General features: G+C 41.9%; 1 protein-coding gene and 1 long non-coding RNA gene across 6 annotated transcripts in view; one reads left to right on the forward strand and one right to left on the reverse strand.

Annotated features, from left to right (window-relative positions):
- Positions 1–11,097, reverse strand: part of LOC129703973 (ubiquitin thioesterase ZRANB1) — a 55,738-nt gene extending 44,641 nt beyond the window's left edge. Inside the window, exons 1-2 of one of the 5 annotated variants that reach the window (XM_055646734.1) lie at positions 10,966–11,097; positions 6,386–7,245 (exon numbers count right to left, since the gene is read on the reverse strand). In XM_055646734.1, coding sequence (XP_055502709.1) covers positions 6,386–7,202 — 817 coding nt within the window. In that variant the 5' untranslated portion in view covers positions 7,203–7,245; positions 10,966–11,097. The other 4 variants (XM_055646731.1, XM_055646735.1, XM_055646732.1 and 1 more) reach the window with 4 other exon arrangements.
- A 20-nt stretch (positions 11,098–11,117) lies between these two features.
- Positions 11,118–17,488, forward strand: LOC129703976 (uncharacterized). Its single transcript, XR_008724667.1, has 2 exons — positions 11,118–11,255; positions 16,923–17,488. It is a non-coding gene; the product is annotated as an uncharacterized LOC129703976 (long non-coding RNA).
- The last annotated feature ends 7,479 nt before the right edge of the window (positions 17,489–24,967 follow it).

Raw genomic sequence — 24,967 nt, forward strand, 5'->3', positions numbered from 1 at the left:
CTGAAAACAGCTTGGCTTCCCCATTATTCTTATGCAATCAGAAAGAATGGAGAGAAAGAAATCCTGAACTGCAATTTCTTGCATAGAATTTCCTGTTTTGTGGCAATTTCTTCAATGCTGAACAGTTGACTTCAATTACATTATGGGAAAATCAATAGCATTGAGTGCAGAAAACAACAGCTTAACCAGTTAGGTAATGCACAATCTGCTTGTCTGTATGCCTTAATACAAAAATGGATGAACAAGCAATGTAACAAAAACTGGTAAATGTAGACATCTTACATTTTGTTTCAATTAAATAGTGCCATTTTATAAAATCTCCGCAATTGGATATCCTCAATGTTCTCTCGTTTCCTCCCACAACCCAATGATGTCCTAGTGGGTTAGCTAGCACCACAAACAGAAGGTGCACTATTTTAAACAGTCAATGCCTTAAACAGATTGGTAAATGCACCAACAGAATGTTTTTACACCAGAGCCTGATCCTGCAAGACCTGGCCTGCCATCTAGAATCACTGCCTGCAACTGTACACATCAGTTTGGAAGCAAAGCCAACTCTCCCACCAACTAGTCTATGAGTAGCTAAATCCAAGACAGTTCAAAGGCTTTACAGAAATAAAAATAATCCAATGTGTTTGGTGGCTGGTGTTGATCTTTACATTTTTCTTGGCACCATCATATACACTGTCACTTTGGATGGACAGAAAGCACACCAATTTGGTGAGCAATTTTTCTGGGTGAAGAGGACACTGGTGATGTCTTTCCAAGATAGATTGCAAGAAGACTCCTTTTTAAAAAAAAATTAAAATTAAAAAAAATGTAACTGGTCTCCCTTCTTAAAAATGGTTAACTGGGCTCGAAATTAGCGGTTGCCCGGGTGCCAATGACCACCCAAAGTGCCGCCGGGCAACCTAAACAGAGAGTCATTTTGCCCGGCTTGGCACTGCAGATAAAGACACAAAAAACTGGAGTAACTCAGTGGGTCAGGCAGCATCTCTGGAGAAAAGGAAGGTGATGTTTCGTGTTGGCAACGGCAGTATTGCGGGGCAGAGATATTAGGTGAGTGGTGACGAAAGGGTCGGAGCGAATGACGAGCCCCGAACAGCAGCAGTAGCGGCCGCGATAGGGGCTCAATCTCCTCCTCCCCGCCCTGATAGCAGCCGCTGCTTGTCACTCCGCCAAAGGTGCTTTCAAAGCAAACCTTCCTGCACGGCGAGGCGAGGCCTCCTTCCGCCGTCTGAAGCAGTTGCACCAAAGATCCTATAGCTATAGGATCTTTGAGCTGCACCGCTCGGCCCCGCATCTTGCTGTTGGCTTGCGGAGGTGGGGAGGCTGTGGCAAAGAGATCCCAACCGCCTCCCCCTTTGGCGGCAGTACTTGGCGGTGGACAGGAACGGCCAAGGAAGCAGGGCAATGATGTCCGAGGAGCGCTGGCCTTCCCCCCTCTCTCTCTCGTACGCCCCCCTCCACCCCCTTAATGGCAGTCACGGTGGTGCAGCAGTAGAGTTGCTGCTTTAGCAATATGCAGCGCCAGAGACCCGGGTTCGAACCGGACTACGGGTGCTGTCTGTATGGAGTTTGTACGTTCTCCCCGTGATCTGCGTGGGTTTTCTCCGAGATTTTCGGTTTCCTCCCACACTCCAAAGAGGTACAGGTTTGTAGGTTAATTGGCTTGTTTAATCGGCTTGATAAAAAAAATGTTAAATTGTCCAAGATGGCAATATGCGACTACAAAATTCAGAAGGTATAGAAACATAGAAATTAGGTGCAGGAGTAGGCCATTCGGCCCTTCGAGCCTGCACCGCCATTCAATATGATCATGGCTGATCATCCAACTCAGTATCCCGTACCTGCCTTCTCTCCATACCCCCTGATCCCCTTAGCCACATCTAACTCCCTCTTGAATATAGCCAATGAACTGGCCTCAACTACCCTTTGTGGCAGAGAGTTCCAGAGATTCACCACTCTCTGTGTGAAAAAAAGTTCTTCTCATCTCGGTTTTAAAGGATTTCCCCTTTATCCTTAAGCTGTGACCCCTTGTCCTGGACTTCCCTAACATCGGGAACAATCTTCCTGCATCTAGCCTGTCCAACCCCTTAAGAATTTTGTAAGTTTCTATAAGATCCCCTCTCAATCTTCTGAGTATCCTGAGACCCCTCCTCTCCATCCCACACGGATCCCCATTCCCGCCTCTATTCAGTTCTCACTGACATCCCCGGTGCGCCCCTCCCCATCTATTTATCCTGCGCTGATCACCCTATCCACCTCGCATTGATTCTCCTGCCACTCCCCCCCCCATCCTACACTGGTCCCCCAATTCATCCTGCACCGATCCCCCCATCCATCCTGTAGTGACCTACCCATTCATCTTTTACTGATCCCCCAGTCATCCAATACTGATCCCCTCATTCATCCAATACTGATCCCCTCAGTCATCCTGTAGTGATCCCCCATTCATCTTTTACTGATCCACACTCATCTTTAACTGATCCCCCATTCATCCTGTACAGATTCCCCATTCATCCTGCACAGCCCCTCCGATCCACACTGTACTGACCCCCCCCCCCCCCCCCAATTCATCCTGCACTGATACACCCATTCATCCTGCGCTGACCCCCCCCCCCCCCCATCCATCCTGTACTGATCCCCCCCATTCAAGAAGGGGGGGGGGGGGGGGGACAGTCTGAAAGGGTCTCAACCCAAAACGTTGCCTATTTCCTTCGCTCCATAGATGCTGCCTCACCCACTGAGTTTCTCCAGCAATTTTGTCTACCCCCATTCATCCTGTACTGATCCCCTCATTCATCCTGTTGTGATCACCATTCATCCTGCAGACCCTCCGATCCACGCTGTACTGCCCCCCCCCCATATGCATTCTGTATTGATCCTCCCATTCATCCTGCGCTGACCCCCCCCCATCCATCCTGTACTGATCCCCCCTCTCAATCCATCCCATACTGAACCCCCCCATTCAACACCACTGACATCCCCCGTGCTCTCCCCTCACAATTTTACATAATCTAACACGTACTAATTCACCTGCCTCAATCCATCCATTCCACACCGATTGCCTTCTCAACACCTTTAAACATATTACCAAAAGAACATTTGCTGCAGTTATGTCCTTTGGCCATCTCTTGTCAGTTAGTGTAATGTTTAGATGGGTTAGATACCCACCTGTCAGATGGGTATATTCGGTTTTAACAGCTATTATCATAAAATGCCTTTAGAAATTACCTTGCAACCTGTATATTTTGTCATGGATAAATTATGTGGGAAGCGAGAGTGTTTCTGTCCCAATAGCAATAACGACCCATGCTATGGCCATGTCATGGTAATTTTTGTTCCTTCACAGAAAACATGCTTGCATCAATCTGTAGTATGCATGGTTAAGCATATATGTTACCATGGTCCAGGATTTATTGACACATGTTGATCATACGCTGAATAATTCAACCACATTTTTGTTTGGAAGTGGAAAGAACTAATAGAAATTACATTAATTGCGATGTGTAAAAAGAATTTAGATACTGTATTATAATGTTGCTGCATGTCATTGTGGTATATATCATGTCTTGATTGGTGAATATGTTTAGTTTGTGACTTTATTTGAAGCAGAAATAATATACGAATGCTTCATTGAGCATAATTCCGACTGTTAACTAAGCACTTGATAAAAAAAAAGTTAAATTTGTCCGAGCACTTATCGCACGCGTCATGCAAGCTGTCTTAAATGACCACCGAAACTGTCATTTGGCAACCTAAAAAGCTGCCACGGTTGCCCGGCTGGCAACAGGGAAAAAAAGTTAGGTGAGAGCCCTGGTCAAGCTTACAGTATCCTTGAAGTTACTGGGAATATCCACCTCTTCCCAGACATGTAGATTCGTAATTGAGTTCTACACTGCCACATTCAGGAGCTCAGCAAAGATGCAATCTTCTCCCAAATCTTTTTATTTTTGAGTTGGAATATAGTTTATGATTTCGTAATCACTCAGGTGATAGCAAGGATTGCCCTTGTAGTTTTGCTGTGGGATAGTCCAGAGCACTCGCATCAAGGAAAATCAATGTTGAGACAGTTGGCTTTAAGTCCCTATTTTACTCGTGTTCTTGGCTCTCAGTTGTGATGAGGTCTACATGTTAAATTCAGCCACAACAATCTGTAATTCACTGCCCATTAACTGTTGGCAGAAAATTCATCCTGGCAATTCTGATGCAAGATCATAGAAAATGTTCTGACAGCACATTGCAGTGCTCCTCAAAGGACTCCCAAAGAAAACTGCTCATTAAAGAAAGACACTCCAAAATAACTAATTAATGTCCACCAGCAATATTAGTTTCTATATTTCATCCATATCTTAACATAAATTCACAGTCAAATGCAATTGAAGAATTTAATATTACAAAAAAAATTAAGGACAGGGATGCACTTTAATAATCAGTGCAATATCTTACATGCACCAACAAAACAAATGGAGCTTTGGCAATGGAGTAAAACAATTAATCACTCATTCACTACATGCTAAAACTCTGCTGGCTTTAACATCAACATCCTTGCATTGCAGCTTGAAGGTTCCAGATCACAAGTGATTTATACAATGCTGGACAACTCCCTTCACAAGTTGCACAACAGTACCACCACAACACCTGGCTGTTTTGAATAAGAATGACATTGAAGGTGTGAAAATAAAGCTTCATTACATCAGTACAAGTACTTCAGTCTTCCGAACACATTGCATGAAATCAATTATTCCTTCCAAAGGTTCGTATCATGCCTGTTGGTAGTTATTTTGTTTGGAGAATACTTATACTGTCCACACATCATAGCACTGTGCAGATGATGCCATTAATTGGACATGCAGATTGGGTGTAGTAAAGGCAAAGCACAATTATGATCAAATGCAAGAACTCAAATTATGTCCATTCCTCCCCAACTAAAATGAAACAGCAATTATACTATTCTTTCGTTTGAGCAAATTTATTCCAGTGCTTATCCAAACCCATTTGGGAAAATGCAAATCTCAATATAATTTAAAATTCGAAGTAGTGTTATAGACTATGGGCAGAAATGCAATCCTCCTTTGCTTTAAAATAGGCAAAAGAAAATGTCTGTGAACGTGGGCACAATTGGTGGACATTCATAACTCAATCCTTGGCACCCAAGGTTACAAGCAGTCTCTTTACAATAGATATGAGGCTTTAATCACATAAGACGAAACAGTATAAATCAGACAATGGTATAACCTCAATAATAAAATTCAATATAATGGATAATTTTATGATGCAATGGAAATCTAATTTGAGTGAAAGTTTATCATTCCGTCAGCAAAATGTTTTAAAAACATAGATACGAGTCAAAAACTGACACACTTTTACAATAACAAATTTGATGCCAAAGTTTGAGATCAAGAATTCTGAACAATTAATGATAAATTGCCATATCAAATTATATACTATACCTTTATTATAGTTAATATTTTGAGGTGTCAACCTGCCAAAAATAATCTCATTTGCAAGACAAGTGCTTTCAATCAAACGTACATCTTGGACATACAAATTAAATGGTGGAAACAACCCCATACCATGTGATAATTTAAAAACATCCTCCCCCTTATTCCCCCCCCCCCCCCCTCAATTTTCCAATCTTCTCAATTTTTTAGAGATGAAGTGGTGGTGTATGGACCGTTTTGTGCAAATGGCAAGTGTTCCATTAAAAACTAAAAATATATACACCGGATATATCCAGTAAGAGAGAGTGCCACACGTAATCAGCAAGAGACATGAGTAAGCTTACATAACGAACGACTCAGACAAGCGGAGTGGTTTGTCTGCTTCCTTGTTACACAAAGGTAGGTGCAAATTAATCATACTTAGGTTGATACACACATTTGATCAAGTTTGATCTTGCTTCAAGGTGAGAAAATATTAGGTGAAGTGATGCAGTTTCATAGTCGCAATATGCAGAACATGCATTGCTCAACACAACCCAGTTTGGAAAACATTTGGCGTTTAAAAATCTACCAATCACAGTCGCAATCAAAAGTAAATCAAATTAGTAAAAATAACACTCTGGAAATCACTGGAGTCCTGTTCGTTGATCTTAAATCGCCGTGGAAAATGAATCCTATATCTAATATTCCTGATTGTGACCTACATTAAGTTATTGGAAAATTGTGCCCATACTTTGTGGCCAGACGCAGCAAAATTTGCTAAAAGTAATAATCCAAACATAAACTTCTCAATTTAAAAAATGCTGCTTACATTATCTTCTGAACAAAATATTCTTTAACAAATATACACAATTCTAAAAATGCCACACACATTCACTATTATGAAGTGAGTAAAGTACACATGGTGATAAACAAAAGGAAATTCACAAAATACCTACCTACGCAAGCGTTGAGAAAGAGCCAATCTGATCTTTTCATTCTATTCTTTATTTGTTTGAGTCGTTTAAAATCCACTTCCAACTCTCCTTTACCACAAACAGCTCCCGGTGCCAACTCAATCCTTTGAAAGTCCATTTTCATCTCCGACTCAAGTTTAGGTACCGGAGGAGATCTTCTTTGGCTATTACCACTACTGCCACTGCTCCTCCATCGAGCCCTGTCCTGTTCATTTATCAGTGAAGAAGCTTCATCTGCTTCTGCAAATTCAATTGCATCCAAATTGTTAGGTGTAGGACAGTCACAGACTGCACACTTCCGAGACTTGGGGCAGTTCTCATATGTGCAAGCTGCACAGATCCAATGCATTGCTTTTGTGTTGAGTCGGTTTCTGTCATTATACTCTTCACAAGGGTCCTGAGAAGCCTGAACTGGTCTTGAAATGCAACCAGATGATTGAGGGGAGTCTGCAGGACTTCTGGTCCGACGCTGAGACAAACACTGAGTGCATCTTATTGCTCTTGGCCAATTCAAGTAAGTACACATGTGGCATGACCACTTGCTTGCACTTTCAGAATTGTACGACGATTTAACCCTTGGTCTAGCACTAGAGTCTGGACAAATCAGAGGACTGCTGCCACTTTCTATACTTGCAGTATCCCAATCTTCATTCAGATCACTGGAGCTACCTCTGATCGGATCTTCAGTAATTATAGTGCCGTTGGGTCTTGGTGCACGACACATGGTGCATTTGATTGCACATGGCCAGTTTTCATACGTGCAGTATTCACAGGGCCATTTTATTCCATATTCAGTCATTGTTGCTCACATCTAGCATCAGTTTTCTATGCAGGACAAGAGGCTGCAACAAAAATAAAATCAACAATTAATACAGATTTCTTCCCCTACCATCCAACTGGGCAAACATTACAATGACACTGTTTTTCTATAAAGTATGGAAAAATGAGATTTTTTTTTTCAATTTATAGGTAACACATTTGGTCTTTCAAATCAACATTTTCCATTACACTTTCACTCAATTTAGTGGAATTTAAAACTATAAATACAACATTTTTATATTAATTAATATAGCATCTGTGAAAACAATGGAACAAATGACAATCAATTTCAGACCATCCATTCACCATAAACTAGTTCATAATTTCTATAGATTTGGTCATGAATACTTGGGAGGGAATTTGGTAGACTGAATTTCTATCTTAAGCAAAATGACACATGAACAAAGTGATTTGTCACTGTTCATTGTACTTCCAGCTCCAGCAACTCATTCATATCTAGAAACAAAATATTTCCCAATTAACTATATAAAAAGGACAGATTCATTTTATGCTGATATTCCATATATCTCACTTAAATGATTAACACAGAAATAATGTCCAGCAACAGAAAAAAAAACTCCAGGCATTCCCTGGATTTTGAGACATGTCAACTTGCATTTTTTCATGGACTCGACTCATGGTTTGCATATATCAAAGCTAGACAGTATAATGTATTTTCTATAAGAATGGTATAGTAATGATGGTACTCCTTGCATCCTAACCAGTTAACTCACTAGATTATTAGCTATATGTTGGACAAGAACTTGTTACATTCAAGGCGGTTTTGGTTTTGAAGTCAGTTTTACATTCAGATAATTGTTACTGCCTAGTTTTGTAGAAAACACATTTCAGCAGAAAAATAGTCATGAGAATGATGACGAGCCTCATACCTGCAATGCTTAATATCAGACTAGTAATAATTTTAGCATTTGATGGAGTTTTGCTGCAATAGAATTATAAACCCAATTTAAAAAATAATCCACACAAAATCAGTATGCTGTTCCCCAAATTCTAAAATATATTTAGATAATGCAAGATATTGTAATTGAAGTGATATCCACATATTTACAAATGAGAAAGACAAAGTACTTGAGCTATTTAGTAATAGTATAGGGAAAACAAGAGTTTTTCTTTCAACAGTTGACTATTAGAAAATTGGAAACCCAGTTTCTATTCCTAAAAAATAGTACATCTATTACATGAACCTACTTTTACATTTACAGATTCCGACTGACCTCGTTTTTCAGCATTTTCTAATTGTGACTGTAGACCAAGCTTTCCAGCAACTCGCAAACAACTAAACACTGCCAATGTTTGCTCCTTGCAAATGAAACCCAGAAGGCATCTTGACTATTACAAAATGATAGTCTAAAATTAGAAATTAAATTTAACGTTCAGAATGTTGGTTGATTTCATCCTATTTTTTGAAAACAAAAATACACTCGCCAAAAAAACTATTTTTTGTAAAGAGGCATGGTGTATATTTTGTGGTAAGCAGCAAGTGCTGCAAGGCAGATGGCTTCTAACATACCATTTAAGATTCAGCACAGTGGGGGAAAAGCAGCAGTAATCTTCTGCTCGTAATCAAGTGATATAAGCAAAGTTAAATTAATTATTATCAACTTCTGTTGCAGATTAACTTTCTCTGAATCTACAACATGGCTCCGAAATTTCCACAAAAATTATTTGTCTAAATACTGACAAGATGCAAGCATATTAGGATTCTCCCTTTTTAGCAAAAAGTCAGTTGGATTTCTAAAAGTTAATAACAATAACCATATAACAAATTACAGCACGGAAACAGGCCATCTCGGCCCTACAAGTCCATGCCGAACAATGTTTAGATAAATTAGAAAGCTAAAAAAACAGACCTTACAGCACAAAACAAAACCAGACAGCTAGCACAAGTCCATCAAACAGAAACGAAAGATGCAATGTTTGGGGAAAAAAACTGGCCTTGAAAAACAAAAGTACTTAAATACTATTTGTACATTGGATTGAGCATTGTTTCTCAAAAAATGGTTGCACATTGCGTGATCAAATACACTAATCAAAATACTGGCGTAGAAATGTCAAGTTCTACACTATCATTTACATTGTTCAATTATTTGAATATAGCAACAGGAGTTATGGCAACTCCAGGATATTTAAAATATGAATGAAGCAATTCCAAATTAGGAATTGGCAGCACATTGTATATATGCAAGTCAGCTGATTTGCATCAACATATCTGCAACACTGGGTTCGGTTGCTGATCAAGGGCCCGGGAGGTGTCAAATGATTTATTGCGTTATAATTTAATAAACGTGACAAAGAAACATCGTAAACGTACATACTAACCCAGCATTTCTAAACAAAGGATTGCCAACTACGAAAACTGTAGACGGTAGGTAACAAAGGCAACTTGAACAAGATTGTAATTATAAACGTTTTGCGTTATATTCCAATCTGCAGTATGTAAAGATAATTTTCAAAACCTTTGCGTACCGAGTTCTTATCACAAACTTAAAGGCTGCAGAATGAGTGATATTTTTCTTTACACAGATTATCATTGGAGAGAAGAAAACTGTAAACGTGACATCTGTTCTAGACAAAATGCAATTGGGAAATAAAAGAATTACGAAAGCTGGAAACGTTTATTGTTGTAGTTCAACTAATAAAAGATAGGTAAATGTGGTAATGTATCGAATAACGTAATTTCATACAGCATATTTTATGGCAAACGAGAAAGAAATGCTTGGCACAAAAGTACTTCAAATGCAAGTAACAAAGCAGGATTCCGGTGATCACGCTAAAAATCACAACTCAACCACAAACTTGCAAAAAACTTAAAATCTGGAACCTATAAATGGAAAATTTAGCCAAAACCTGTCCGCAACATGTCCGTTTAATTCTGTTGCTAAAAGAACTAAACTTTGTCTTTTTCGCTAGCTTTACGCTGGAAACTACAGAAGCATCAGTGTGAAGCAGATACGGCCTCACTCTGCACCCGGCTATCTGTCACTTCGCGCAGGATACTTAAAACAGCTAGCTCTCGCTGCGGATTTTACTTTTCGCTACTGATTGACCAGCAGTTACCTAATTCCAGCTCTTGGGCACCGGCCTCGCATTCAGCTGCGCTGGGGCTGCACTTCCACGCCGCTGCCACATCTTTACCTTATGTTTAGGTTCGGGTCAGAGGGGGGGGGGGGGGCGCACACAACAACAAACAGACCTTCTCCCCCGCGCACTCTCGCTCTCTTTCGTCTCTTGTCCACCGCCGCCGCCTCCTCCTCCGCCGCTCCAGTCGATCCGCTCCCCCACACCACCCCCTCTCTCTCACCCACCCACCCACCCCAACCCCGCTGCCCCCCCCGCCGCACTTTTCCTTACATGGTGGCCGGGTCAAACAAAAACCCCGCTCACAGTCATCGCTCCGTCCGAACGAACGACCGACCTCCCGGCCGGTGACCTCTGGCTTCCCCTTCACTTCACCACCCCCTTCCCTTCCCCCTCCCCTCCCTACCCCCCGGCCCGCTGGTGTATTATGACATTTTTTCTCTCTTCCCCCCCCCCTCTTCCCTTCGCTCCGCTGTTCGACTCTAATGGCGACGGCAAAGACAACATCGGACAAAGTTTGCTGGGAGATTCACGACGTCACATCGCACCCCCCGCACGCTCGCGCCCCTCATTGGACGGCGCCTCTTGTCGGGCCGCGGACCAATGGGAGGCGCCGACCCTGCTGTTTAGGAACGGGACGTCACCTCGAGCAACCGGGGGGTCGGCTGACTACGTCGCGTCAACAACACGGGTCGCAAGCTGGGTCTCCACCCGAAATATCACCCGTTCCTCCTCTCAACCCCAAACACGCGCTGCCTGTCCCGCTGAGTTACTCCAGCATTTTGTGTCCGTCTGTCTGAAACAAAATGAAGGGTCGGGGAGGGAGGGAGGCCGATCACGTGACCTCTGCCTCGTCGTCTGATTGGTTTACGATTACGTCACACGGTTCGGGCGCCTGGAATGCCTCTCAGCTGCTGGAAGTTTCAACCCAATGGTAAGAGTGAGAAAAGTTGTTCTACTTTAACGGGACACATCCCCACCATTTCTTTTGACTTGAAGGATCTTTAAAACCTAATCAGTATCAATGGTTCAATGGTACTTTTGTTTGTCACATGTACCGAGGTACAGTGACATTCATTTTTGTATGCAGTTCAGTACAGGTATCACGAAACACAAGCAAGACACAACATGCTGGAGTAACTCAGCGGGACAGGCAGCGTCTCTGGAGAGAAGGAATGGGTGACGTTTCGGGTCAAGACCCTTCTTCAGTCTCGACCCGAAACGTCATCTATTTCTTTTCTCCAGAGATGCTGCCTGACCCGCTGAATTACTCCAGCTTTTTGTGTCTTATCTTCGGTTTAAACTAGCATCTGCTGTTCCTTCCTACAGAGATCACTATACATAAGCGAGACACAACATGCTGGAGTAACTCAACGGGTCAGGCGGCATCCCTGGAGAGAAGGAATAGGTAACATTTCGGGTCGAAACCAAAGATCTTTGGTCGAAACCTAAGATCTTTGGTCGAAACCCTTCTCCAGACTGAGAGTCAGGGGAGAGGGAGTCTAGAGACATGGAAGGATAAGGTGTGAAAATGACGGATCAAAGCAGACAATGCTAAGGGAATGTAGAATGGTTCATTGTTAGCCATGGGGAAGGTGACAAGGAGGCATACAATCAGCAATATTAATCGGATGGACAGTGAAACTAGTCGGAGAACTAGGATGGGGGGGGGGGGGGCAAAGAGAGAGAGCGAGAGAGGAAAAGCAAGGGTTACTTGAAGTTAGATAAATCAATATTAAGTATTTAATATGCAGAAATCAATAACCAATAAACAGAATGAAGGGTCGGGCGGCTGCTTACGTGACTCCACCGCTGGCCATTTCTCGTTGATCATGAGTCCGAAATGGGAACAGTGGGAATGATGATGGAAATTATATAAATTGGAAATATTCAAACATGAATAAGTCTGTTCTATATTTATCTGAACAATGGTTTTACCTTTTCCGGGAGCCCTTAATGATTTTACCTTTTCCTGGTGTCTAATTTTCTCATTAAAAAAAGTCTGAAAACAAATAACACCTCAAATATTTGGAAATCTGAAATATAAAATGCTGTAAATGTTAGATCAGGCAGTATTTGTGGACAGAGAAACATAATTGACGATTAAGGTCGATGGGTCAGAACAACGTCAGCGAAAAGATGGAGAATGAGACTGATTGACACAAATGGTGCTGGTAAAAAGCTTGTTAATCGCAGATGATCTGTCTTGAGGAGATATAAATAGCGACGAGGCAAAAAAAAACTGAATATGCAAAACAGTTAAGGGCTAGAACTCGGAAATAAAGCATTCTTTTCCGATACAGGCTGGGAAGGCTGGTTATCGAAAAGTGTTGTATTCAGTGTTGAGTCTTGAGGATGGTGATGTTTCTTCAGCTCATATTAAGCTTTGCTTGAAGAGGTCAAAGACAGGTCAAAATGGAGCAGGATTGAAAATTGAAGATTCAGTGACTGCAAACTCTAGGACCCGTTTGCTGTCTGAATGGAAGTGTTCTGAACAAGTCACCAAAACAGAATTTGTTTATCCAATTATAGTAGTTAGTGCATCCTGACCTGGTCAGCAACTCAAACGCTCAGGAAAGAATGAGATCACAAAAAGTGGTGTATATAGTCCAGTCCCTCACAGCCACTGACCTCCCCATCATCAAAGAGAATTATAAGAGGTGCTGCCTCGAAAAGGCTGCCAGCATCATCAAGGACCCACACCACCTTGACCAGGCTCTTCTTTTCATTCCTGCCATTGAGAAGAAGGTAAAAGAGTCTGAAAAAGTGACCTTCAGGTTCAAGAACAGGTTCTTCCCATCACCCATCAGGCTCTTGAACATTATAAACACCAACTAAACTATGAACTACGATTTATCTTGGTTGCAATGACTTTTGCCTTTGTTGCACCAATATAATAAAAAAAAAAATAATTGAACTTTTTCTTTCTGTTTATTTTGTTATCTATCAGTACGATGTTTACAGACGTGTATGCTGCTGCATATGTTCCATTTTCAGTACATATGACAATTAAGCACTCTTGATATAGTTCAGTAAAATGAAAATTGTACAAGTCAGTTGCTGCTTCACCTGGAAACAATGCTTGGGTCTTCGTATCGTGAGAAATGAAAAGATAAAAGGGCATGGGGAAATCTTTGAGAGTGAAGAGGATATTGGTGAAGATAGAGCCAAAACCTGGGGATTGTGCAGTAAATAAATCCCTCTTAAATGCTGAAAGGAGAGAGATGCGGAAAATGTTCAAAGTTACAGAGGTTTTTAAATATGGCTGGTAGGATGTAAGATTAGAAGGGGCATGGGGAATAGCATGATTGGGGAGGGAATGCTGATATTCTAGGGCATCTTGATATCAAGGAATTGGGGGTTTGGTTCTCTTGAAGAATACTCGGGTGGACACATCCCCAGGACCTGACAGGATAACCTCTCCTGTTATTGTGAGAGGCAAGGGAGAAGATTGCAGAGATTTTATATCCTCTTTAGTTAGTAGCAACAGAGGATGGAGAGTAACCAATGTTTGTCCTCTTTTTAAGAAAGACAATAGAAATAAACCAGGAAATTATAGGCCAGTGTCTTACATCAGTGACAGGGAAACAATTGAAAATTCTTGGGAGGTTTTTTTTGAGAAGGTGACAAAGATGATTGGTTGGCAGTAGATGTTGTATACATGGAATAAGTGAAGTTTTCCACAAAGCTCTCGTGGTAAGGTAATCCAGAACCCATTGTGAGTTGATATGTTGTATACAAAATTGCCTTGGTCAAAGAAGATAGAGGATAGTGCTGGAGGGGTGTTATTCCGAGTGGAGGTCTGTGTCCAGCAGTGTTTTGCAAGAATCAGTGCTGGGACCTTTGTAATATATATATATATATATATGTTGAACTGTCTGTTGGTGATCCATATCCCTCAATTTCATGCATATCAATGTGCCTATCCAAAAGCCTCCTAAATGTATCGGCCAAAGCCACCATCACTGGCAGCTAATTCCACTAATCTCTACAAATGTGTTGTAAAAACCATTTATCACAGTTCAAAGTTCAAAGTAAACTTTATTGTCAATTCAAATAAATTGGATTGAAATTGCGTTTCCCCATACTCCAAATGTGCTAGTAATATTTATAACACAGACAGACAATATACCAATAAGATAGACAATATACATTATTTCTTAGTCCAAGTAGTATAGTTCTGTTATAGACTACTCTCGCACAAGACTGTGACGGTACAGACAACATATTAAACATAAAACGCACATCGCTATCGGGAGCTGGAGTAGCCGCTGCCGTACAGGGCGCCGCCATTTTGGACCCAGCATAGTTTGGGAACAGCTGCATCCGACTCCCAAGAAATTGCAGAGTTGTGAACGCAGCCCAGGCCATTGTGCAAACCAAACTCCCTAACATTGACAGAGTGAAGTTCTGCCTTGACAAAGCCATCAACATAATCAAGGGCCACTGGTCACTCCTTCTCCTATTAGGCAAGAAGTACAGAAGTTTGAAAACACACACCTCAGGATTCAGGGACAGTTTCTTCCCAGCTGTTATCGGGCAACAGCCATCCTATCACCAGCTAGAGTGTGGTCCTGACCTCCCACCTACCTCATTGGAGAGCTTTGAACTATCTTTAATCCGACTTTATCTTACACTAATAATATATCCTGTATCTGTATCAGGATATTTATCCTGTATCTGTACACTGTGGACGGTTTGATTGTAATCATGCATAGTCTTTTCTTTGACTGGATAGCACACAACAATAAGCTTTTCATTCTACCTCGATACACATGATACTAAACAGGTAAATGAAAAATGTCAAACTGACGAATGATATCATGGAAGGTACACAAAATGCTGGAGAAACTCAGCGGGTGCAGCAGCATCCATGGAGCGAACGAAATAGGCGACGTTTCGGGCCGAAACCCTTCTTCAGACTGATGGGGGTGGGGGGGGAGAAGGAAGGAAAAGGAGGAGGAGGAGGAGCCCATGGGCGGGGGGATGGGAGGAGACAGCTCGAGGGTTAAGGAAGGGGAGGAGACAGCAAGGGCTAGCAAAACTGGGAGAATTTAACGTTCATGCCATCCGGACGCAAGCAACAATATGAGGTGCTGTTCTTCCAATTTCTGGTGTTGATCACTCTGGCAATGGAGGAGACCCAGGACAGAGAGGTCGGATTGGGAATGGGAGGGGGAGTTGAAGTGCTGAGCCACCGGGAGTTCTGGTAGGTTATTGCTGACTGAGCGGAGGTGTTCGGCGAAACGATCGCCCAAACTCCACTTAGTCTCGCCGATGTAAATCAGCTGACATCTAGAGCAGCGGATGCAGTTGATGGGGTTGGAGGAGATACAGGTGAACCTTTGTCGCACCTGGAAATGACTGCTTGGGTCCTTGAATGGAGTCGAGGGGGGAGGTGAAGGGACAAGTATTGCATTTCTTGCGGTTGCAACGGAAAGTGCCCGGGGAGGGGGTGGTACAGGAGGGAAGGGAAGAATTGACAAGGGAGTTGCGGAGGGAGCGGTCTTTGCGGAAGGCAGACAGGGGGGGAGATGGGAAGATGTGGCGAGTGGTGGGGTCACGTTGGAGGTGGCGGAAATGGCGGAGGATTATTTGTTGTATTTGCCGGCTGGTGGGGTGAAAGGCGAGGACTAGGGGGACTCTGCCCTTGTTGCGAATGCGGGGATGGGGAGAGAGAGAGCAGTGTTGCAGGGTATGGATGAGACCCTGGTGCGAGCCTCATCTATGGTGGCGGAGGGGAATCCCCGTTCCCTGAAGAACGAGGACATTTCCGATGCCCTGGTGTGGAACGTCTCATCCTGGGAGCAGATGCGGTGTAGGTGGAGGAATTTGGAGTAGGGGATGGAGTCTTTACAGGGGGCAGGGTGGGAAGACGTGTAGTCCAGATAGCCATGTGAGTCAGTTGGTTTGTAGTGTATGTCGGTCAGAGGTCTGTCCCCTGCGAAGGAGATGGTGAGGTCAAGGAATGGTAAGGAAGTGTCGGAAATGGACATGATATCATGGAGGTAGGTTTGAAGAAACTGAACAAAGGGAGAAAGTATTGTGTCAAATTAGGAATAAGTAAATACTGTGTAATCTAGACACAAAATGCTGGAGTAACTCAGTATCTCTGGAGAGAAGGAATGGGTGACCTTTCGGGTCGAGACCCTTCTTCAGGCTAGTCTGAAGTGGGTTGGAATGGTGGATATACCAGAACTGTGGATCATTGAAAGAGGTTGAATTAAGGCCATGTTGAGGGACTGTGGATGGGAGTTGTGGAGGAAAGATCTCCAGATTTAATTAGGGGGAGATCATCAGAAATGGCCAGATGTTCAATAATTGGGTTATGGTCCAGTAATGAGGAGGTCAGAGAGGTGATGTTCAGCCTCTGTGAGATAGGTCAATTAGCCAAACAAAAACACTACAATCATTTAAAACAGGTTTGACAATGTTGGTGTTGATCATCAGTAAGTGGAGTGCTGTGGAGTTTGGTTGCAAATAAGTAACCACAATTAAAATGTTCAATTATTTGTGCATAGATTGTGCTTTGTACTTCACAGATCCCACATTTTTTCTCTGCACATTCTCATTCAGCTTCTTCTAATTACATTTCCTCCAGGAAGAACAGCTACAATGAACAAGTCTTCACTATCTTCTTTCAGCTGGCAGTAACAGCTTTTTATGTCTTCCAATCTCCCGTGGTTTCAGCAATATAACAGATATACTCTTCAGTCCTCCTGTGCAACTTCAAAAATGTTTTATTTCTAATTATTCTTATTTTGGATTAAAGATCACCAGCCTGAAACACAGTTTGTCTAACCAGATGCTGCCTGACCTGCTGAACACAATGAAATTTTAGTTTTTATTAAAATGCTTTATATCCCTTCGTACATGAGCTGTCACTAAATAACAGCTATTTCAACCTGTGTCTGTAGAGTTCATCTACCTCCCGAGAATTTAACTTCATATTTTAATACAATACTGAGGAAGTGCTGCACCATGTAATTGCCCAGTGTTCATAGAAGATGATAAACCAAGATTCTGAGAACCCTCTCCCAAGTACTGTGGGAGACGCTTATTACAATTAAAAGCATTAAAAATAGTTCATTCAACCATTAGCCTCAGTATAATTTGTGGGAACTTCGTTCAGCATTTTCTATGTTGTACTCGAACCAGGTACTTAATTGTTTTTGCAAAACATTTTACAATGTCCAATGGGATGATAAATACACAATTGTCTTTGTTTCTGTCGAGTACTGCAGTGGTATTGAAAAAAGAGTGAGAAAGGTTGAATAGAAAATATAATTCACTGGGCTGATGTACCCTAAGGCATTTACACTTGATATTCATGTAATTCTGCTTCTTGTCAATTCAAAGCTAACCCAATAGAAATATGATCCCTCATAAATCATTGAGATTATGAAAAAAGGGGATTGTTTGTAAAACCAATGTCTGTCATCAGATGGATAACTATCAACTGATATTGCTGAATCTACAGTCCTTTTTGTTGAATTACATATTGTTAAAGTTAAAGGACACCAAGAACAAAAAACTTGTACTTGCATTGAACTCTTCATCCTCAGCATATCATGAAGTGGATGCACCCCTGCATCATTACCTTTACTATCCTGATACTGTTCTGGTATAGATGTGCAGGTTCCATTAACCTGGGTCTCATGATCCTGGAGTCAGGCAGCAACATTTAGCAATAATTGCAACTCATCTTCATTTGACAGATTATTTGACATTATCTGCCTTGAGAATGTACTTGGCATTATTTAAGAAAAGACAAGGCTGGGATGACGGTTTACAGTATGACATCAGTATAAATATGGATTTCTCTAACTTCAAGTAACATTTGCTTTCCCTCTCTCTCCGTCCCCCCACCATAGTTTTCCAACCAGTTTCACTCCTGATTAAGTTTACTGATTATATTCCTCGTTATCACCTTCCCGTCAGCTAACAATGAACCATTCTACATTTCCTTGAGCATCGTCTACTTTGTGTCGTTTTCACACCATACCATTCCATATATCCAGTCTCCCTCTCCCCCGAGTCTCAGTCGAAGAAGGGTCTTGACCCAAAACGTAAACCATTCCTGCCCTCCGGTCCTGTCCCGCTGAGTTACCCCAGCATTTTGTGTCTATCTTCAAGGCTGGGATGGTGTCTACTTCCCCTCCCACCAAAGTCTGTGAGGCCGTGTTGGATTTTTTTAAATGCATCTGATATTGAGATATTTATGCTTACAAAATTGTTTTAAATTAACATTTAGAATAATTTAACCATATTAACACACTAATAAATAATGGAAAACTATTTCATATAAATTATAAGTAAATACTGAATTTACTATCTTCCTAATCAGTAAATCCTATTCAAACATATGGGGATCCAAATCCTATATCAGACCTGACAATTGTAATATTGCATAATACCCAATGTAGACATGTGTTAGCCTCCACGTTCAACAGGTCATAGGGAATAGGAGTAGAACTAGGCCATTCGGCCCATTAAGTCGACTCTGCCATTCAATCATGGTTGATCTATCTCTCCTAACCCCATTCTCCTGCCTACTCCCCATAACCTCCGACACCTGTAATAACCAAGAATCTATCTATCTCTGCCTTAAAAATATCCACTGATGGCCTTCACAGCCTTCTGTGGCAATTAATTCCACAGATTCACCACCCTCTGACTAAAGACATTTCTCCTCATCTCCTTCCTAAAAGAATAGCCTTTAGTTCTGAGGCGATGAACTCTAGTCCTAGACTCTCCCACTAGTGGAAACATCCACTCCACATCCACTCTAGCCAAGCCGTTCATTATTCTGTATGTTTCAATGAGGTCCCCCCTCATTCTTCTAAACTCCAGCGAGTACAGGCCCAATCCAACAAATGCTCATCATAGGTAGACCTACTCATTCCTGGGATCATTCTTGTAAACCTCATCTGGACCCTCTCCAGAGCCAGCACATCATTCCTCAGATATGCTACCCAAAATTACTCACAATATTCCAAATGCGGCCTTACCAGCGCCTTATAGAGCCTCAGCATTACATCCCTGTTTCTGTATACAAGCCCTCTTGAAATAACTACCAGCATTGAGTTTGCTTTCGTTGCTACCGATTCGACTTGCAGATTAACATTTTGGGAATCCTGAGGAAGTCATCTGCCTCGTCTTTTATTTTCCTCAATAAACTGATTAATTGTAGTTTATATATGTTTAATAACATGAACCTTGAGCTATCTGATTATCTTTTGAAAGATGCGTCAAGTGTTTTATTATCTCATATGTCCCGAAATTGAACAATTGAATTCTTACTTGCAGCAGCACAACAGATAGGTAAACACAGTACTCTGTAAAACTCATAATTATAAAACTAAAAAAACAAAACAAAATAAAAACCAAAAAACTATGGCAGAGAGAAAACATTTAATATTTGTTCAGAAATCTACACTCATCAAGTTAATTAAAACGCAATCAAAAATTCCATCTCATCTATCTATTCAAAAAACATTTTAATCTTTTTTTTCTCTCTTCTTCAATGCCTCATACATTGCTTCCATTCTCTAATCAGGTATGCTGACTCATTTGAATAAAACTTATTATTGGTAGTTTTACTTCTTAAGTGTCACAACATATTTCCAGAGGAGGGGGGGAACTTAGCTTCCTTAAATATCTCTAATGTTTATTTCGATGATCACATGCTGCCAGCTACTATGTGAATGCATGTCAGTTTTTCAATGATGCAAGCATAGGTGTTGAAAAGTGACAGACAGCTATTGCAAAACTAATGTTCATTTTTGATTTGGACTTGACTAATAAAGACGTTTCTCGACCCGTCTGCTTTCCTCTACACATATCAGGAACTTGGGGCTGACAGACATGGCATTGCACCTGTACCTCATTATCATTTGCAATTTATTATCATCAAAGAATATTTTATTTGTAAAACCACACATGGCTGATGAGACCCATCTGGGATTTGCAGACTCTGCTGCAATTTGGACATATGTTCTTTTGCAGCTCATCTCATCCTTAATAATTAAAGTAATATTCCTTTTGATTATTTCCAGTTGCAATCTTACAGTTTAAAGTTGCAGATATCCTTGCAGCAAGCTCTCCATTTACAGCAGACCATGAATGGGTGTTCACGTCATACTTCTTGAGGACAACTTTGAAACTTTTTTCTCCCATCCTCATTACAGAACCTTGAGAAAAATGCGTGCTTTGGGAGTTGAGCATCTATATGGTTTAGCTGGTGTAATCTAGGTGCTGTTGAAATATCTTAACTCCAATGATTGGTGCATACTCTTTAAGAGAGGATGCTGATGTTTCATCTCACATTCATGTGTAAATATTAGAAACATAGACATAGAAACATAGAAATTAGGTGCAGGAGTAGGCCATTCGGCCCTTCGAGCCTGCACCGCCATTCAATATGATCATGGCTGATCATCCAACTCAGTACCCCGTACCTGCCTTCTCTCCATACCCTCTGATCCCATTGGCCACAAGGGCCACATCTAACTCCCTCTTAAATATAGCCAATGAACTGGCCTCAACTACCCTCTGTGGCAGAGAGTTCCAGAGATTCACCACTCTGTGTGAAAAAAATCTCTCCTCATCTCGGTTAAAAAGGATTTTCCCCCCTTATCCTTAAGCTTTGAACTTTTTTCTCTCTTGGACAATGCCCCAACATCGGGAACCATTCTTCCTGCATATGCTGACTCATTTGAATAAAAGAATTTTGTAAGTTTCTATAAGATCAAGTGTCAATCTCCTAAATTCTAGAGAGTATAAACCAAGTCTATCCAGTCTTTCTTCATAAGACAGTCCTGACATCCCAGGAATCAGTCTGGTGAACCTTCTCTGCACTCCCTCTATGGCAATAATGTCCTTCCTCAGATTTGGAGACCAAAACTGTACGCAATACTCCAGGTGTTGTCTCATCAAGACCCTGTACAACTGCAGTAGAACCTCCCTGCTCCTATACTCAAATTATCATTTGCAATTTATAAAAGCACACACTGATGAGACCCATTTGCTGGGATTTGCAGACTCTGCTGCAATCTGGACATGCCTACCTTTTGCACTGGTGTACCATAACAATAAAGGTCTCGCTGCATCTGATTTTTTCCAATCGGCCACCATTTAGATAAAGTTGCTGATTTCCTGTTTTTGTCTCCAAAATGGCAGACCATCATGGGTTTATGTCACTTTATGACTGACATCTGCCAAACATTTGCCCACTACAGAACCTATCCAAAAATGCCTGCAGTCTCCTAGCATCCTCCTCACAGCTAACAGGTGCTGTTGAAATATCTTAGTGTCATCCGCAACTCTTGGAGATGCTGATTGCCTTCAATTCATGTGTAAATATTAAATCATCTTCAGCTGGTGATGATAGTGGCATTAGATATCTCATGTGTGCTTCCCATGTTTCAGTCTGTACCTGGTAAACCACAATCATTAAGAATAAATTTGCACAAGCAAGCAAGATCTTATTTGCACATTTGAGGTGAAATTGAAGTTCTGTCAATAGTTTGTCAGTGGTGGCTTCTTAAATATGGGCAATGCTCAATGTTCCCCAGCATCACCCAATGAATTTCAGTTGTTGTTTGAAAAAACTGTTCATGTGACTCCTGCCTTAACTCATGTAAGTTCACATGGTGTACTACATGTTGCTGTGCTGCAAGGATAGAACATTGAGATTCTGGAAAGAGGCTATTCTGAAGGGGCCATGCAATTGAAAAGCAACACAATCAGCAATTTCTGCAGTGAGACATATCTCTATTCTCTAAATGTGTAGGAAAGAACTGCAGATGCTGGTTTAAATCAAAGATAGACACAAAATGCTGGAGTACACACAGCATCTCCGGAGAGAAATTTCGGGTCGAGATCCTTCTTCAGCCTCTAAAATTGTTACTATCTTGGCACCCAAGTTCCTCCGAGATTTAAAAATAGAAAATGCTGGAAACACAGTGTGCAGGTCAGGCAGAGTTTATAGTGAGACAGTGAACATTTCAGTTCATTAACTTTTCATCAGTAAAAGGAAAAGTTAGATTTCAAACATGTTTTAAATTATAGGGAAGAGAGAGGGGAGGAGAGAACAAAGGGAATATCTGTGCTAAAGTTGAGACCAAATGAGGCTGGAAGATACAAAAGGGGGTTGGAGATGGCTGAGTGAGGATAGTGAAGGCTTGTTAATCATCAGGGGTGTCTTCATTATTTCAGACCTTCGGGAAGTGAATGTGTGCGAAGTAATCTTAACTCAGCTAGTTTGGATTTCAATAGTTCCAAATGCTTTGTCATTTCTCATATATTTATTAACCATTCATGCTTCATCATGAATTGAAAGGATATGTACATTGTGCTTCTTAGCCATAAAGTTACATAGCATGAAAACATTTCACAATTGAGTCATTGCCAACTATAAACCCATTTACATTATCCTTACATAATCCTGCTTTATTCTCTCGACATTCCTAATGACTCCCACCAGATTCTATTGATTACGACACACCAAGGGTGATTTATAGTGCCCAATTAAACTACCAAACAACACGCTTTTGGGATGTCGGCAGAAACTAGATCACCCAGAGGGAATGCCTTGGCACCATGCAAGTAAGCCCTCAATGTCCATTCTATACTTCGTCTTATCAGTGTTCGCAATCCAGTCCACGATGGTGGTGTCGTCTGCAAACATGTAAAAGGAGTTAGAGCAGAATTTGGCCGCACAGTCGTGCATGTAGAGGGAGTACAGATAGGTGCTGAGTCCAGAGAGGAAATATCGTGGAGAACATTTTGTCAGTTATCCTTACTGATTGCAGTCTATAAGTCAGGACGTCAAGGATCCATTTGCAGAGGAGGGTGCCGAGTCCAATGTCCAGGAGTTTGATTGGAATTATGGTGTTGAAGGGAGAGCTAGTCAATTAGTATAGTCTGAGTGTAAGGCAAGGGAGATGGGATGTAGGCAATGGCGTACTGGCCAGGGTGTCAGCTTGCCCGATGGCAAGTGGGCTCCTGATGAAGTGGGCCCCCTTTGTCTCCTGGCAACCAATATTTTTAGACCCAGTCCGCCGCTGGATGTAGGCTGTCTAGGAGATTGGAATTAATGTGCCTAGCCAGCACTGAAAAACACTTCATGATGGTGAAGGTCAGAGGCACAGTACCATAGTCCTCAAGGCACATGACCTTGTTTTTCTTTAGTACTGGGGTGATAGTGGTCTTCATAAAGCAGATGGGGTCTAAGGTTTGGTGTAGAAAAAGGTTAAAGCTGTTTGCTAATTCTTCCTCTAGCTAGTCTGTGCAGGATCTGAGGACATGGCCAGGAACTCCATCTTAGCCTTTTGTTTTCCACAGATTCACTGTCAGGAAGGCTGATCTGACAGTGACCATGGGTGCAGGTACACAAGCTTTTATGGCAGTTGGGTACATAATTAGAGTTAGGATTCTGAGCAGCAACATTTTTGAAATATTGTTTATACAAGGTGAAAAATTGGATGCGAGGCAGAATGATATTGGAGACGAGTTTAAAAGGTAATATTTGTGTGAATTTTTGTAGCTGCCAAACTTGGACAAGGACAGTACTGAGAAGGAAAGAACCAGGCAATCTCAGTGATGATGCAAATATAAGGTTGGGGGTCCTCAACAAATTAAAACACCTGTACATAGCCAAGATTACAAATGGTCATTTCAGCTGCAGTAGTTGCTGGTGAAAAGGGGGCCACGACCAGGTACGGGTGAGATAAAGAGAACAATCCTTTGGCCTTTTGAATTTCTGCTCTTCTCATCTCATACGTTTTGTATAAATGCCTGTGCAGGGATTGAAATGGGGAAATTCAGGTTCTACAAATACTCAAAAAAATACCTCCACGTTGAATGTTCCCAGCCTCGCCCAATTTGACTGCGGGAAATCAACCCAACGACCAAGTTCTTTAGTGGCAGTAAACCGCAAAGTGATGAAGTAACTCAGCGGGCCACATTATATATGTGGTAGGAATGGATAGGCGGCCTTTCGGGTCCGGGACTCTTCCTCGGCAGCTCGCGTCCCAGTGTGTCCGTACTGCATACCCATATTTTCGGTCTATATCTCTTTATATTCCTGGGCTACCAAAACTCGCCCCACCCTCCCCCCTTTAAAAAAAAACGCCTCTTCAAACTCACGTATTTGAGTAGGGTTTTGGTCGCTACTTCTAATCTCGCTTATAGGCGTCGTGTCTGTTTTGGATTATTACGTTGTTTGGGGAGGGTTTACTATGTTTAAGTGGTTCAGTGGCCGCGCCTCCCGCCCGACGGTGACGGCAGCTGCCTGCAACACCTGTGACAATCAAAGATACTAGAGGAGCCTTTGGTGACAATTAGTCCCGAACACCACGTGCGCATTCTATGGCCCCGCCCACTCGAGTGGTTTTTTAAGCCACGCCCACAACGTGGGCGGCCAAGCTTTACTCTCCACTGACGCATGGCGTATGACGTATGACACCAAAGATTATGGAGGAGCAAGATAGCCCACTCCTCGAAAAACGCGTAGTATCACGTGTGTGATTGTCGACGTCATAGAGCTCTAGGATCTTTGTATGACCCCGCCCACCGAGTGCGCATTCCGTGGCCCCGCCCACACTGCGTGCATATTGCGTGGGCACGCCCGCCCGCCGGCCC

Source organism: Leucoraja erinacea, chromosome 15, assembly GCF_028641065.1.
Source record: "Leucoraja erinacea ecotype New England chromosome 15, Leri_hhj_1, whole genome shotgun sequence".
Taxonomy (NCBI): domain Eukaryota; kingdom Metazoa; phylum Chordata; class Chondrichthyes; order Rajiformes; family Rajidae; genus Leucoraja; species Leucoraja erinaceus.